Source organism: Nomascus leucogenys, chromosome 15 (assembly GCF_006542625.1).
Source record: "Nomascus leucogenys isolate Asia chromosome 15, Asia_NLE_v1, whole genome shotgun sequence".
NCBI lineage: Eukaryota > Metazoa > Chordata > Mammalia > Primates > Hylobatidae > Nomascus > Nomascus leucogenys.
In genome coordinates this window covers 41,127,445-41,142,371 of record NC_044395.1, presented here as the reverse complement: position 1 = coordinate 41,142,371, position 14,927 = coordinate 41,127,445, and the positions used below count along the sequence as shown (strand labels likewise).

At 45.3% G+C, this 14,927-nt stretch overlaps 1 protein-coding gene across 7 annotated transcripts in view; it reads left to right on the top strand.

The window, feature by feature from the left end:
* C15H11orf54 (chromosome 15 C11orf54 homolog) overlaps positions 1–10,283 on the top strand; it is a 29,041-nt gene extending 18,758 nt beyond the window's left edge. For 4 of the 7 annotated variants that reach the window (XM_012495919.2, XM_030794641.1, XM_030794642.1 and 1 more), the window contains one exon: positions 1,741–2,187. In XM_012495919.2, the coding sequence (XP_012351373.1) occupies positions 1,741–1,914 (174 nt within the window). In that variant the 3' untranslated portion in view covers positions 1,915–2,187. Of the gene's footprint in view, positions 1–1,740; positions 2,188–10,050 lie in introns of those variants that run through there. The other 3 variants (XM_003252996.4, XM_030794639.1, XM_030794640.1) reach the window with 2 other exon arrangements.
* Positions 10,284–14,927: the final 4,644 nt, after the last annotated feature.

The window sequence follows — 14,927 nt, the reverse complement described above, 5'->3', positions numbered from 1 at the left end:
GGGATTATAGGCATGCGCCACCATGCCTGGCTAATTTTTGTATTTTTAGTAGACAGGGTTTCACTGCGTTGGTCAGGCTGGTCTCAAACCCCTGACCTCAGGTGATCTACCCACCTCTGCCTCCCAAAGTGTTGGGATTACAAGCATGAGCTACCATGCCCGGCCATGTGTTGTTGTTATTTAAGAATTAGGGTAGCCTGTAGAATTATTTTGGAAGATAAGGGAGCTCTTCACTATCCTATGAGTTAGGCAGAGCAGATTTTACCTTTGAGAAAATGAAGGCACAAGCATTTTAAATAACACCCAAAATTATTTTATTACATAGCAGGTGTAGCTGGGCATGGTTGCCTGCCCCAGTATTCTTAGCTACAGAGGAGGCTGACTTAAACCCAGAAGTTTGAGACCAGCCTGGGTAACAGTATAACCCCCATCTCAAAAAAAACAAATAGTAGCGTCACAACTAGGATTCAGGTCTCCTGTCATCTTGTTTGGTGTTCATTATATTATAATACTAGACACTAGAAAAAATATTACAGACCAATTCAGAGCAAATACCTACTAAAATATTGGTCATATCTTTTCTTTTTTTTTATTTTTTGTGACAGAGTCTCGCTCTGTTGCCCAGGCTGGAGTGCAGTGATGCAATCGTGGCTCACTGCAACCTCTGCCTCCTGGGTTCATGTGATTATCCTGCCTCACCCTCCTGAGTAGCTGGGATTACCAGTGCTCACCACCACACCCAGCTAATTTTTGTATTTTCGGTAGAGACAGGGTTTCGCCATGTTGACCAGGCTGGTCTTGAGCTCCTGACCTCAAGTGATCCGCCCGCCTCAGCTTCCCAAAGTGGTGGGATTACAGGCATGATCTACTGCGCCTAGCCTGGTCATATCTTTTGATCCAGTGATTACATGTCTAGGATTTTATACTTAAATATATGCATAATTGTGTAAAATTACTAGTTAAAAGGTTATTCATTACAGTATTGTTGTAGTAGCAAAAGAATTAGAAATAATGCAAGTGTCAGTTGAGAAGTTACATACACAATAGAATACCACGTAGATATAAAAGAATGAGGAAGCTCTTTTATGATTTCATATACAAAGATCTCAAAACTATATTGTTACATGAAAAAAAGTTACATGCAGAAAAGTGTGTACAAAATACTACATTTGAGTAAAAATAAAAGTAAGTATTTATGGAAGGATATACAAGAAGCTGCTTACATTGGTTACCTGCTAGGAAGGGGAGCGAGTGGTGAGGGCAAAAGAGAAGAAGATACATTTTACTGAATATATCATTTTGCCCCCTTTGAATTTAGAACATGTGAATGTAGCCGGGTGCGGTGGCTCACGCTTGTAATCCCAGCACTTTGGGAGGCCGAGGCAGGCGGATCACGAGGTCAGGAGATCGAGACCACGGTGAAACCCCGTCTCTACTAAAAATACAAAAAATTAGCCGAGCGAGGTGGCGGGCGCCTGTAGTCCCAGCTACTCGGAGAGGCTGAGGCAGGAGAATGGCGTGAACCCGGGAGGCAGAGCTTGCAGTGAGCCGAGATCGCGCCACTGCACTGCAGCCTGGGTGACAGAGCGAGACTCCGTCACAAAAAAAAAAAAAAAAGAACATGTGAATGTATTACCTATTTAAAAAACAAAAACTATTGCAACATAAAAAGTTATCCCTCCCCCCTTAAACTCTAATCAATAATTTGAGTACTAACATATTGTTTGTCTGTTATCTTAGGGGTTTGATTTGCGACTGGAGCACACTCATTTTTTTAGTCATCATGGAGAAGGTGGACACTACCATTATGACACTACTCCAGATATAGTGGAATATCTTGGATACTTCTTACCTGCAGAGTTTCTCTATCGCATTGATCAACCAAAAGAGACTCATTCAATTGGGCGAGATTAAATCAGCTGATACTTATTTAGAAAAAGAAATAATTAAGGTTAATTGATTGACTCATTAATTGATACTGATATAAAACCAAATAGAAATGATCCCACAGGCCAGGCACAATGGCTCATGCCTATAATCCCAGCACTTTGGGAGGCTGAGGCAGGAGGCACACTGGAGCCCAGAAGTTTGAGACCAGCTTGGGCAACATAGCAAGACCCTGTCTATTTATTTTTTTAAAAAAGTAAAAAGTAGAAATTATCTCACTACTTAAACCCCATTTTTTTTCACTTCATATGAAGGAATATATTGATAGTATATTCTATATTATTTCATAGATCTGGTCTGAAAGAGATTGGGAACAAAATTATCTAATTGAGATATTCTTTAATTTTATACCTTGAATATAAATATCAGGAATCATGCAATTATTTCTACTCTGTATTTAGTAGTATCTTATATTTGTATAACATTGTTACATTTTGCAAATTAGTATCACAACTGCTAAGTAGATGTTTCTGAGTAAGAAAAATCAGTGTTATTACCTGCAGGACATTAAAAAACATTTGAAAAAGAGAAAAAGGGGCCAGGCGCGGTGGCTCACGCTTGTAATCCCAGCACTCTGGGAGGCCGAGGCGGGCGGATCATGAGGTCAGGAGATCGAGACCACGGTGAAACCCTGTCTCTACTAAAAATACAAAAAAAATTAGCCGGGCGTGGTGGCGGGCGCCTGTAGTCCCAGCTACTCGGAGAGGCTGAGGCAGGAGAATGGCGTGAACCCGGGAGGCGGAGCTTGCAGTGAGCCGAGATCGCGCCACTGCACTCCAGCCTGGGTGACAGAGCGAGACTGCGTCTCAAAAAAAAAAAAAAAAAGAAAAAGAAAAAGAAAAATCAGTATTTAGAAATGTTGATAGTTATTGAATCTTTGAATTGAATTTTAAAAATCCATTCCAGTAATCAGAGTATACGTTTTTTATAGAACTAGGTGGCAGGTGGGGAGCCCTTTACTCTTCTGGTGAAGTTAAACCGTAGAAGTTTACAATTTGCCTTTCACAAACATTAGCAGTCCGGGCATGGTGGTTGAAGCCTGTGATCCCAGCATGTTGGGAGGCCAAGTGGGAGGATTGCCTGAGCCTAGGAGTTTAAGACCAGCCTGGGTACCATGGTGAGACCCCATCTCTATTATTTAAAATGTTTCTTAAATAAAAAATAAAAACACAAACATCAGCAACTAATTGGCTAGCCATAATTCCTCCCTTGTTTCGATTGCTGTTTAGAAGCAATTTTTATTTCACTGGTTACTTGCAAGAGAAGGGGTAAAAAAACAGCATCAAAGTGCAACATTGAAGTGAGCTTACTTTAATTTGTAAGTGAAGCTGTTGCTGAACATGACCACTATCATTGCTGAAATATAAAATTATACTCACTGATTGTAATGGTTGAAATTTTCGTGAATGTTCTTTGAATAATCATTAGCCAAAGATCAACTCTCTAATGGTGCTAAATGGCAATCTTGCTAATGTGCAAATTTAGGAAGTCTTTAGTACTAAGTACATAATTTTCAAATAATATTTTTTAATTGTCTACTTTGGATGTTAGCTATGTCTTGTGAGTATAAATTCCTATTTTAAGCACTATTTTGATGCAAAAAAATGAATAAAAAATTTAATTTATGATATATTATGTTTGCAGTATCTTACCTCCAGACAAAATAATATTAATAGTCTTTCATTTAACAAATATGTATTGAACACCTACCCTTCTCTCTGGAGTATACACTTCATGTGGGCAAGGGCCTTGTTCATGACTGTAGCACTAGTGCCTTTAACAGTGCTAGCAAAGTAGCCACTTGGATGATTATACCAAACACTTTACTAAAGCTGGGGATCTGTCTAGTGGGGAAGACAATAAATATATAATATGTCAGGTGGTATTAAGTGCTATGAAAAGAAAGTAGATGAACTGTAAAGGAGGATGCTATTTTTTTGTGGCCATCCCACACTGAGACAGGATGCATTCCACACTCAAAATTTGGTTCGGATGTCCAGACTGATAGCCAGGTTCAGTAGCTCACACCTGTAATCCTAGTACTTAGGGAGGCCAAGGTAGGAGGATCACTTGAGTCCAGGAGTTCAAGGCCAGCCTGGGCAACATAGAGAGACCCCCATCTCTGCAAAAAAATTAAAAAATTTTTTTAATTATCTGGGCATGGTTGTGTACACCTGTTGTCCCAGCTGCTCAGGAGGCTGAGGCACGAGAATCACTTGAGCCCAGAAGTTGGAGGCTACAGTGAGCTATGATTGTACCATTGCACTGTAGCCTGGGCAACACAGTGAGACCCTGTCTCAAAAAAAAAAAAATGACTGATGAAGCCACACACACACCAACAGAGTATGAAAGGGTTGTTACTCACATAATGAAGCTTTCTGAGGAAAGCAGGGCAGCTCCTAAGCAGGATTTGACAACAGGGAAGGAGATTGACTTGGAGTTTTTTGGTGGTTAGGAAGTAGGGCCAGAGTGATGTTTCTTGCATGTGGTTTGAATTTCCCACCGGTATCAAAGAAGGAAACACCCAGGCTTGCTTGCTTTATTTTTTTAAAGAGATGGTGTCTCACTATGTTGCCCAGGCTGGGCTCAAGTCATCTTCCTGCCTCAGCCTCCCAAAGTGTTGGGATTACAGGCATGGGCCACCATGTCTGGCGAGCACCCAGGCTTTCTTAGCTTGCCAGAGGTGTAGGGCATAAGAGGATGAGGGGTGGGATAAGGCTTAAAAGCCACCAGCAGTCAAACATAAATTAAGTCAGATTCTTAATTACAGATTTCAGATCTGATTTCAAATCAGAGCTTATTTCAGGTCAGATTCCAGGTGTAGAGATCATCTGAAGCAGTCTTGGGCCTCTTCACACTACAGATATAAACACTGCCTTTACTCTTCCATTAGTGTCCTCCAAAATGGGGTGCATGGAAAGCAGGTACACATGACCTTCCAAGGGGTGTGGGAATATTAGAACATCTATTTATATATTTTATTTCGTCCTTTTAAGTTTCTGTAGTTTTGTGTGCATTTCTTATGTTAGGGATTTCAGTTCAAAATTTTTTTTTTTTTTTTTTTTTTTTTTTTTTTTTTTTTTTTTTGAGACGGAGTCTCGCTCTGTCGCCCAGGCTGGAGTGCAGTGGCGCGATCTCGGCTCACTGCAAGCTCCGCCTCCCGGGTTCACGCCATTCTCCTGCCTCAGCCTCTCCAAGTAGCTGGGACTACAGGCGCCCGCCACCACGCCCGGCTAATTTTTTGTATTTTTAGTAGAGACAGGGTTTCACCGTGGTCTCGATCTCCTGACCTCGTGATCCGCCCGCCTCGGCCTCCCAAAGTGCTGGGATTACAAGCGTGAGCCACCGAGAGACACAATTCAAAAAGCTTGGAGACCAGGTACATTCACACCATCTAATAGAGGTGGGGGAAAAAATCAAAACGCTTTTCTTTTTAAATTTTTTCTTAGTTTTCTTTCTTTATACAGACAGGGTTTCGCCATGTTGGCCAGGCTGTTCTCGAACTCCTGGCCTCAAGTGATCTGCCCGTCTCAGCCTCTCAGATTGCTGGGATTACAGGCATGAGGCACTGCACCTTGCCCAAAGTGCTCTTCTTACTCTTACTCACTCAGTATAATACAGAAAGCTTCTGTGACCAGATGCATGGGGTTTTTTCCCCCACACACCAAGCAATTCTCCAGCAGACATCAGCTGGGGATCCTATAATTTAATTCAATTTGAACACTATTTACTTGGAGATAGCATCAGATCCCACAGTTTAATGGTTCAATCCTCCAAGACTGCCTCCCACTTCCGATGCCAATCACAGTCTTCAGGTTGCGAACTGTACTTCTGACCAACCCACTGTAAATCGGGGTCTCTATGCCTACCTCTTCAGGTTTGATTTGCTTAGAGCAGATCACTGAACTCAAGGAAACACTTTACTTATATTTTCCAGTTTATTGATAAAGGATATAATAAAGTATACAGATGAACAGCCAGATGGAAGAGATGCATATGGAAAGGCCAGCAGAAGTCCAGAGCTTCCAGACCATTTCTGGGTGCCCCACCTTCTAGGCATCTCCACATGTTGAGCAATTTGGAAGCTATCCAAACCCTTTTCTTTTGGATTTTGGCTTGTTTTTGTTTTTGAGACAGGTTCTCACTGTCACCCAGGCTGGAGTGCAGTGGCATGATCTCTGCTCACTGAAACCTCTGCCTCCCAGGCTCACGCAATCCTCCTCTCTCCGCCTCCTGAGTAACTGGGACTAACAGGTGTGCGCCATGACGCCCAGCCAATTTTTGTATTTTTTGTAGAAATGGGGTCTCATCATGTTACCGGGGCTTGTCTTGAACTCCTGAGCTCAAGTGATCCACCCACCTCTGCCTTTCTTTTGGGATTTTATAGAGGCTTCCTTATGTAGGCAGAATTGATTAAATTATTGGTCATTGGTGATAAATAAGTTCAACCTTCAGTCTCTCCTCTCCTTCAAGGTTGGGGTTGGGGCTGAAAGCCATAATTCTTTAATCACGTGGTTAGTTCCTGGGCAAGGAGCCCCTATCCTGAAGCCATCCAGGAGCTTCTGGCATGCAGAAACCCACTTATCACTGTCATTTCATTAGCATACAAAAAACCATTTGTCACTTTGGAGATTCCCAGGGTTTTAGGAGCTGTGTGCCAGAATACTGGGACTAAGACTGTCTATACATACTGCATATCTTATTATACATCACAGTGTCATACCATCTTTCCAAACCTAAAATAAGAACACAGATAAACCTAAAGAATTGTCATCCAACCAGGTGCAATGGCTCATGCCTGTAATCCCAGCATTTTGGAAGGCTGAGGTGGGAGGATCGCTTGTGCCCAGGAGTTTGAGACCAGCCTGGGCAACATAGTGAGACCCTGTCTCTACAAAAGCTAAAAAAATTAGCTGGGCATGGTGGCACACACCTGTAGTCCCAGCTACTTGGGAGGCTGAGGCAGGAGGATCACTTGAGACCTGGAGGCTGAAGCTATAGTGAATCCAGATGGCACCACCTCAGTCCCACCTCGGCAACAGAGTCAGACCATGTTCCTTTAAAGAAGAAGAATATGTCATCCAAAAGACCACCAGGATGGCTAAATAGTAGAAAGGAGAGCTATATTGGTGATTTCAGTTTGCACAGCAGGAAGAGAGAGTCTCCAGCTTAGGCCAAAGGTGCTCTCTTCCCAGAGGGAAAAGGGCAGGTTGGTTTTTATGCCTCACAGGGCCTGTATCACACAATAGAGTAAAACATATTCAGCAGGTTTGGGAGAAAAGTTATACATATCTATGAGGGAAGTTGAACACGTGCAATGGATAAACATATGTAACACGCATCCCATGTTCACTTTGGGGTAAGGTTTTAACATTAAAATAAGGTGGAACTTGGCTCTTCAGGTCAAAAGGTGAACTATTGGACACAAAGTTTGCATGCAGTCTCTATAAACTGGCTGAAACTGGCTTGAGGTCTTCAGTTGCTTATCAGGAAAGAATTTTTGTAAGGCTGGTCCTTTGTCCAATCAGAGCTATAGTGGTTTGGATTGTAAATCAGGTTTGGTAAGGTTCTGACAATTTTCCCAATAGCTCCTATTTTTAGCAAATTTAGCAAGATTGTGTTTTTTCTTGTAGCCTTAGGAATTTGCAGAGTTCCCATGCCAACCAAGCCTGGAACCCTCCACCCATAGGTAACTTTCATTTTCTTAACTTTAGGGTTCTTCTTAGTTGATAAAGGAGCATCCATTTTGGTCTTCCAGATAACAGAACACAATCTGACAGGGCAATTATGTGACTAAAATAATGAAATATTAAAAACTGAATTTTCCACAGAAAATCTGTATATTCATTGGCTAAATCTATGATTACTCTTCCTAGAACTCCTACCTTTAGCCTCATTTCTCTGATACGCTCTGTTTTTCTGACTCATATTAACCACAACGAGGATTAACTTCTTCAAATTTAGACTAACACTTGATATTATTTGCACCGGCAACCTAATATTTGTCACTACAGTAAATACCTGATATGGTTTGGCTCTGTGTCCCCACCTAAGTCTCAGGTTGAACTGTAATCCCCAGGCTCGGGGGTGGGGCTTTGTGGGAGGTGATTGGATCACCAGTGTGGTTTCTAATGGTTTAGCACCATCCCCTGGTGCTATCTTGTGATAGAGTTCTCCCAAGGTCTGCTTGTTTGAAAGCGCCTCTCCCTTCACCCTCTCTTTGTCTCCTGCTGGCCATGTGAAGATGTGCCTGCCTCCCCTTTGCAGTGGCTCATGCCTGGAATCCCAGCACTTTGGGAGGCCGAGGCGGGTGGATCACGAGGTTAGGAGATCGAGACCATCCTGGCTAACACGGTGAAACCCCATCTCTACTAAAAATACAAAAAATTAGCCAGGCGTGGTGGTAGGTGCCTGTAGTCCCAGCTACTTGGGAGGCTGAGGCAAGAGAATGGTGTGAACCCGGGAGGCAGAGCTTGCAGTGAGCCCAGATCGCGCCACTGCACTCCAGCCTGGGCGACAGAGTGAGACTGAGTATGGCTCTGTTACCCAGGCTAGAGTGCAATGGCATGATCTCAGCTCACTGCAACCTCTGCCTCCCAGGCTCAAACCATCCTCCCACCTTACCCTCCAGAGTAGCTGGGACTACAGGCACATGCCACACCCAGCTAATTTTTATTTTATTTTATTTTTTTATTTTAGAGGCAGGGTTTCATCACATTGCCCAGCCTAGTCTCGAACTCCTGTACTCAAGTGCTCCTCCCACTTCAGCCTCCCAAAATTCTGGGTACAGACATGAGCCAGTGTTCCCAGCCTGCCTGCTTCCCTTTGCCTTCGCCCTATGATTGTAAATTTCCTGAGGCCTCCCCAGAAGCAGAAGCCTGTATAACCTGCAGAACCATGAGCCCATTAAACCTCTCTTTTTTATAAATTACCCTGTCTCAGGTATGTCTTTACAGCATGCGAGAACAGACTAATACAACACCTAAATGCAGATTTGCGTTTGCTTTTGGTTTTAAAGCTCAGCTTCCTTTTAGTTTACCTGTAAAGCCTCTGTGTGGCCTAATCTTTCATTCAGTAGCAGTTTACTATTACATACTATACTAGGTGCTCTGGTACATGCTGTAGTGGTATTAGTATATACTAGTATGTACTCTACTGGTATATATGGTACATATTGTACTGGTACATACTGTGCCAGGTACTAGGAATACAAAGATGAATAAGACATAGTCCCTGACCTGGAAGAGCTCGGTCTAGTGGGGACACTGACATGCATACAGGAGAAGATCAAGCTTCCCTTTCACTCTTTCTGAAGGCTCATTGAAAATAAACTGACAAAAAGCAGACTAACAAGAAAAAACGGCATACAAACTTTATTTAATGTGCATAAGCATGAGGGAACCTCAGGAGAATGATTACTCAATAATCCAATGAGGTCCAGATGTTTATATGCCCCTCTTCATAGAGGAAGGGGAGATGGTGGGCACGGGGGTACAGGAGTAAAAGATTTTTAGGGAAAATGAATGAGCTCCAAGAACAATGGCCTGGAAGAAAGTTATTTTGAACTCTGGGGGAGGTGGCAGGAAGATGAGGGGCAGAACTTTACTGTGAGCAAAGGTTATCTTATATAGATAATGTCTCCCAGGTAATCCTCTTGGAGCTGCACTCAGAAGAATAAATGAAAAGCCAGATCGGGCATGGTGGCTCATGCCTGTAATTCCAGCACTTTGGGAGGCCGAGGCAGGTGGATCACCTGAGGTCAGGAGTTTGAGACCAGCCTGGCCAACATGGAGAAACCCCATCTCTACTAAAAATACAAAAATTAACCAGGCATGGTGGCAGGCACCTGTAATTTCAGTTACTCTGGAGGCTGAGGCAGGAGAATCACTTGAACGTGGGAGGCAGAAGTTGTGGTGAGCTGAGATCATGCCACTGCACTCCAGCCTGGGTGACAGAGTGAGACTCTGTCTCAAAAAAAAAAAAAAGAGAAAAGCCTGCCTGGACATGGTGACAAGTCCCAGTGTCATCTTTTTGTGGTTAACCTTTTCTAGTTATTTGATGAGATTCCTAGAGAGGGGATTCACTGAATTTTTTTTTGGAAAGAAGCTTCCCTACTCACAAAAAGAAGTTCCAGAGTCCTTCCAGATGCTTCAGGAAAGGAAGAAGATCAGAGAGATGGGGAAGCTGAGGAAGGTCAGAGAGATCCCTTGGTTCCGAGGCTTATTTCTGAGACCTTTTAATATTCCTTAATTCAAAACACTCAGCATGCCAAAGTGCCATATTTTACAATTTCGTTTTCTAAGCCCCAACTCAGGTGAAAAAATAATTGAAATAAAATAGAATAAATCCTATCAGTATTGCCCTATATTGCTTTTTGTTTTTTTTGTTTGTTTGTTTTTTTGAGATGGAGTCTCACTCCGTTGCCCAGGCTGGAGTGCAATGGCGCAATCTTGGCTCACTGCAATCTCCGCCTCCCAGGTTCAAGTGATCCTCCTGTCTTGGCCTCTGGAGTAGCTGGGACTACAGGCACACACCACCAGGCCCAGCTAATTTTTGTATTTTTAGTGGAGACGGGGTTTTGCCATGTTGGCCAGGCTGGTCTCGAACTCCTGACCTCAGGTAATCCACCTGCCTCAGCCTCCCAAAGTGCGTGGATTACAGGAGTGAGCCATTGCACCTGGCCAGTATTGCCCTATATTGTACTGTACACTGTTAAATTAAGTTTAGCCTAAAGCTGCCTCCTTACATATTTTAAGTTTGGCTTAAAGGTTTCTCCATACCTAGTGAAATGTAATCTAACTGGATGTGTAAATGGACTTGTGAAAGGAAAATAAATCTTGGAACCCCAAAATCACTAAGCCAAAAGAAAAGTCAAGCTGGGAACTATGTCAGACACCTGCCTCCCATTTTATTCCTAAATAAGACAGCTACCAAGATAAGAAGCTATATACCTCCCTCACAATTGTCCACAATACCTTGTGGACAAAGGACAGACAGAACTCAAAGTCATCCCTCTGAGGCTCACCCGAAACAAATGCATATCTGATTGCTTTCTCTGCCCTATTGTTTATGTAAAAACAATATGCACAGTCACTGGGCCAGACTAAATTGTGTATTCAGTGGAAGGCTGATCAAGGACTCAAAAGAATGCAACCTTTTCCTTTTATCTCTTATCTACTTCTAACCTGGAAGTCCCCACATAGTTGTCCCGCCTTATCTGATGGAACCAATGTATATCTTACACAGATTAATTGATGTCTCATGTCTCCCTAAAATGTATAAAACCAACGTGTGCTCTGACCATCCTGGGCACATGTTGTCAGGACCTCTTGAGGCTGTGTCACAGTGCATCCTTAACCTTGGCAAATTAAACTTTCTAAATTGACTGAGACCTGTCTCAGATATTTTGGGTTCACAGACTGTTACTCTTGTAACAAGTAGCCAAGTCTCAACCAATCACAGCAGCCATACTCCAACTGTTCGAACACTCCAACAGGTGGCCAACTGTTCGAACCACCTTCAAATAAGGCAAATGCTGAGCTGTAACCAATCCAGCTGTTCCTGTACCTCCCTTCCATTTTGTGTAGGCCACTTTCCTTTTTCTGTCCTTAAATCCTCTCCAACCATCTGGCAGCACTGGAGTCACTTCTGGACCTATTCTGTTCTGGGGGTTACCCAATTCAAGAATTGTTCTTTGTTCAATTAAGCTCCGTTTAATTTGTCTAAAATTTTTCTTTTAACAACACGTTAAAGGAAACTGAATATCATAACAAGAGAAATTTACTAAAGAACACATGGGCCAGGCACAGTGGCTCACACCTGTAATCCCAGCACTCTTGGAGGCTGAGGTGGGCAGATCTGTTGAACCCAGGAGTTCGAGATCAGCCTGGGCAACATGGAGAAACTCTGTCTCTACCGAAAACACAAAAAAATAGCCAGATGTGGTAGTGCATGCCTGTAGTCCCAGCTACTTAGAAGGCTGAGGCTGGAGGATTGCTTGAGCCCAGGAGGCAAAGGCTGCAACAAGCTGAGATCCTGCCATTGCACTCCAGTCTGGGTGACCAGAGTGAGACCTTGTGTGATGGTTGATATTGTCAACTTGATTGGATTGAAAGATGCAAAGTATTGTTCCTCAATGTGTCTGTGAGGGTGTTGCCAAAGGAGATTAACATTTGAGTCAGTGGCCTGGGAGAGGCAGACTCACCCTCAATGTGGGTGGGCACCATCCAATCAACTGCCAGTGCAGCTAGAAAAAAAGCAGGCAAAAGAAGGTGGGAGAAGCTGACTTGCTGAGTCTTCCACACTTTATCTTTCTCCCATGATGGATGCTTCCTGCCCTCAAACATCAGACTCCAAATTCTTCAGCTTTTGGACTCTTGGACTTACACCAGTGGTTTTCCAGGGGCTCTTGGGCCTTTGGTCACAGGCTGATGGATGCACTGTCAGCTTCCCTACTTTTGAGGTTTTGGGAGTCAGACTGACTTCATTGCTCCTCAGCTTGCAGATGGCCTATTATGAGACTTCACCTTGTGATTGTGTGAGTCAATACTCCTTTATAAACTCCCCTTCATATGTACATCTCTCCTGTCTCTCTAGAGAACTCTGACTAATGCACCTCATCTTTAAAAATAATAATAATAAATGAACAAAACAAACAAAAAAACATGAATTTGAACTTCTGCTGCTGGCCAAGATGGAATAAGCCTTGGCCAGCACCAAGACTTAGCACAACAATCTGTTTCCCACACAATTGCAAAATATAGAACTTTGCATGAAAAACAAAAAGCATCCCTTTCAGAACAGTTGAAAATTAAACAATGGGCTGGGCATGGTGGCTCATGCCAGTAGGCCCAGGACTTTGGAAGGGCCCAGGTGGGAGGATTGCTTAAGCCCAGGAGTTTTGTTACAGGATCTTTGGGGTGTCACTTTTCTGGCTGGAAACCTGTGGCTGGTAGTGCCTTTGCTAGAGCTTTGCTCAGGCAAGCTGGACTCATTCCACCCATTCAGCCTGGCAGGCTGTGCTCAGCTCATGCTACTGGCTGGGATCCCATGCCTCCAAGAAAGACTGTGAGTCAGGCATGGAGACATGAAGGGTATCTGAGCAAGCACGGGATCCAGCCACTGCACAGTCAGACATGCTGGCTGGACCAGGTGCACCACAAGCTGCTTCCCCAGCTGGCATTGGGGAGCACGGTGGTGTCCGGAAGCTTGGAGACATCAGAAACTGCAGGACCTCAAAGAGGGAGTCACAGCCCTGGCTCAGGGAGTTTCCAGGTCTGGCCTCCCCAGAGGGCTGCAGCTCTTCTCTCCACCCACAATGTGGTGAGCAAGGGGCATGTTTCAGCCGTTTGTGTTACAGCTCTTTTAGTCTTGCCTTTCAGCGAGTCCCAAGTTCTTGTACTGCAACCAGGAAGAATGAGGTATGCAGACAAGTGAAAGGTGAGCAAGATGAAAAGGAGCTTCAATGAGTATTAGAACAGCTCAAAGAAGACCTGCAGTGGGCAGCTCCTTTCTATAGACAGGGTGTCCTGACGAGTGTTCAGCTCCTAGCAGAGAGGGTAGCTCCTCTGTCCTCTGCTTTGCTCTGGCTGAGCCTGGGGCTTTTATGGGCCTCAGAGGGGAAGAAGTGTGCACTGATTGATCCAAGGGTGGCCATGGATGGGCCAAGAAAAGGCACCACAAGTCTTCACTCTGGTTCCTGGGACTGGCAGTTTAGCCCCCAGCATTCAGGCCCTCCCTGACCTGAAGGTGGGGCCTCACTGGGGACCCACCCTTTTCTGCCCAGAAGCCTGTCTGCCTCCTGCCACTGTCCATGGTGCCCAGGCTGCTCAAGTCAAGGGTCACCTGTAGGCCAGTGCTGAGCCTATTGATTTTTTTGTTTGTTTTGTTTTGTTTGAGACAGGGTCTCACTCTGTTGCCCTGACTGGAGTGCAGCACCCCCCTTGGCTTCCCCACTATGCTTGTTGGTACCCAAAGTCTGGAGGGGCCAAGGCAGAAGGGGGCCGGTATGTCAGCACTGCCCCAAGTGTGTGCACACCTGGCTGGGCTGTGACAGTACCCCAGCTTGGCCCCATGTTGCTCCAAGATCAGAGCAGGTGCCAACAGCAGGGAGAAGCCAGGCAGTAGGAGCAGTCACTTTTGAGACCATGGGGTTGGGGGACTTCCCAGGCCTCCAAGAGTGCAGAGAGGCCCAGGTTTGGAGGTGTGGGGCATGCAGGGTGCCTGCCTGCTCCGGCCCCCAATAACACAGGAAGGCCTGAGTCCACAGCCCCAACTTGGGCAGCTGCAGTTGCACCTGGGGTGGGGGGGGATGGGCACTGCTGCCTGCTTCCAGCTCCCACCAGTTCTGTGGAGCATGCAGCCCCAACCAGGTCCCTTGCAGTCTGCGGCAGGAGCTCCAGGTCCTTGCTGGGCCCAGGCCAGCATTGGGGCAGGGGTGATATTGCTGTGAGCTCCCCATGTGGCCCTGGCACTCAGGGGTGAGCTGGGGCTCCCCTCTGCCTAGCTCATGGCCCTTCCCTGGTTGGGGGGCTTCTGGGACCAGATCACAGGTGCAGGCCAGGGCCAGCCATCAGGAGTGTCAGGTTCAGCAGTCACCCTGATGCAGGGCAGACCTTGGGGATGTGGCTCCAGGGGGCCCTGCACAGAGCCTCCTCCTGAGGTGCAGGAACCCACAGCCATCAGTGGGGTGGGAACAGTGGCTAATGGCCAGGTCCCTGAAGCAGGTGCCACTCCCACTTCCCACCCCAGGCCCCCAAGGCACGGCCCCAACTCTGTGACCTGGGCCCGGGCCCTGTGCTTCATTTGCAAGCACAGCACTGCCTGGAGCCCAGCTCCACCTCAGGGCACCACTCTGTCCTACTGTGGTTTTCCCCCACTTGTGGGCAACCAGGCCTGGCCCCATTGTGGTGGCCCCCAGGGCAGCAGGCTGCAGGAGGGCTGACCACCTCCTCCCCATGCACTCCCCATAGCCAGAGCTC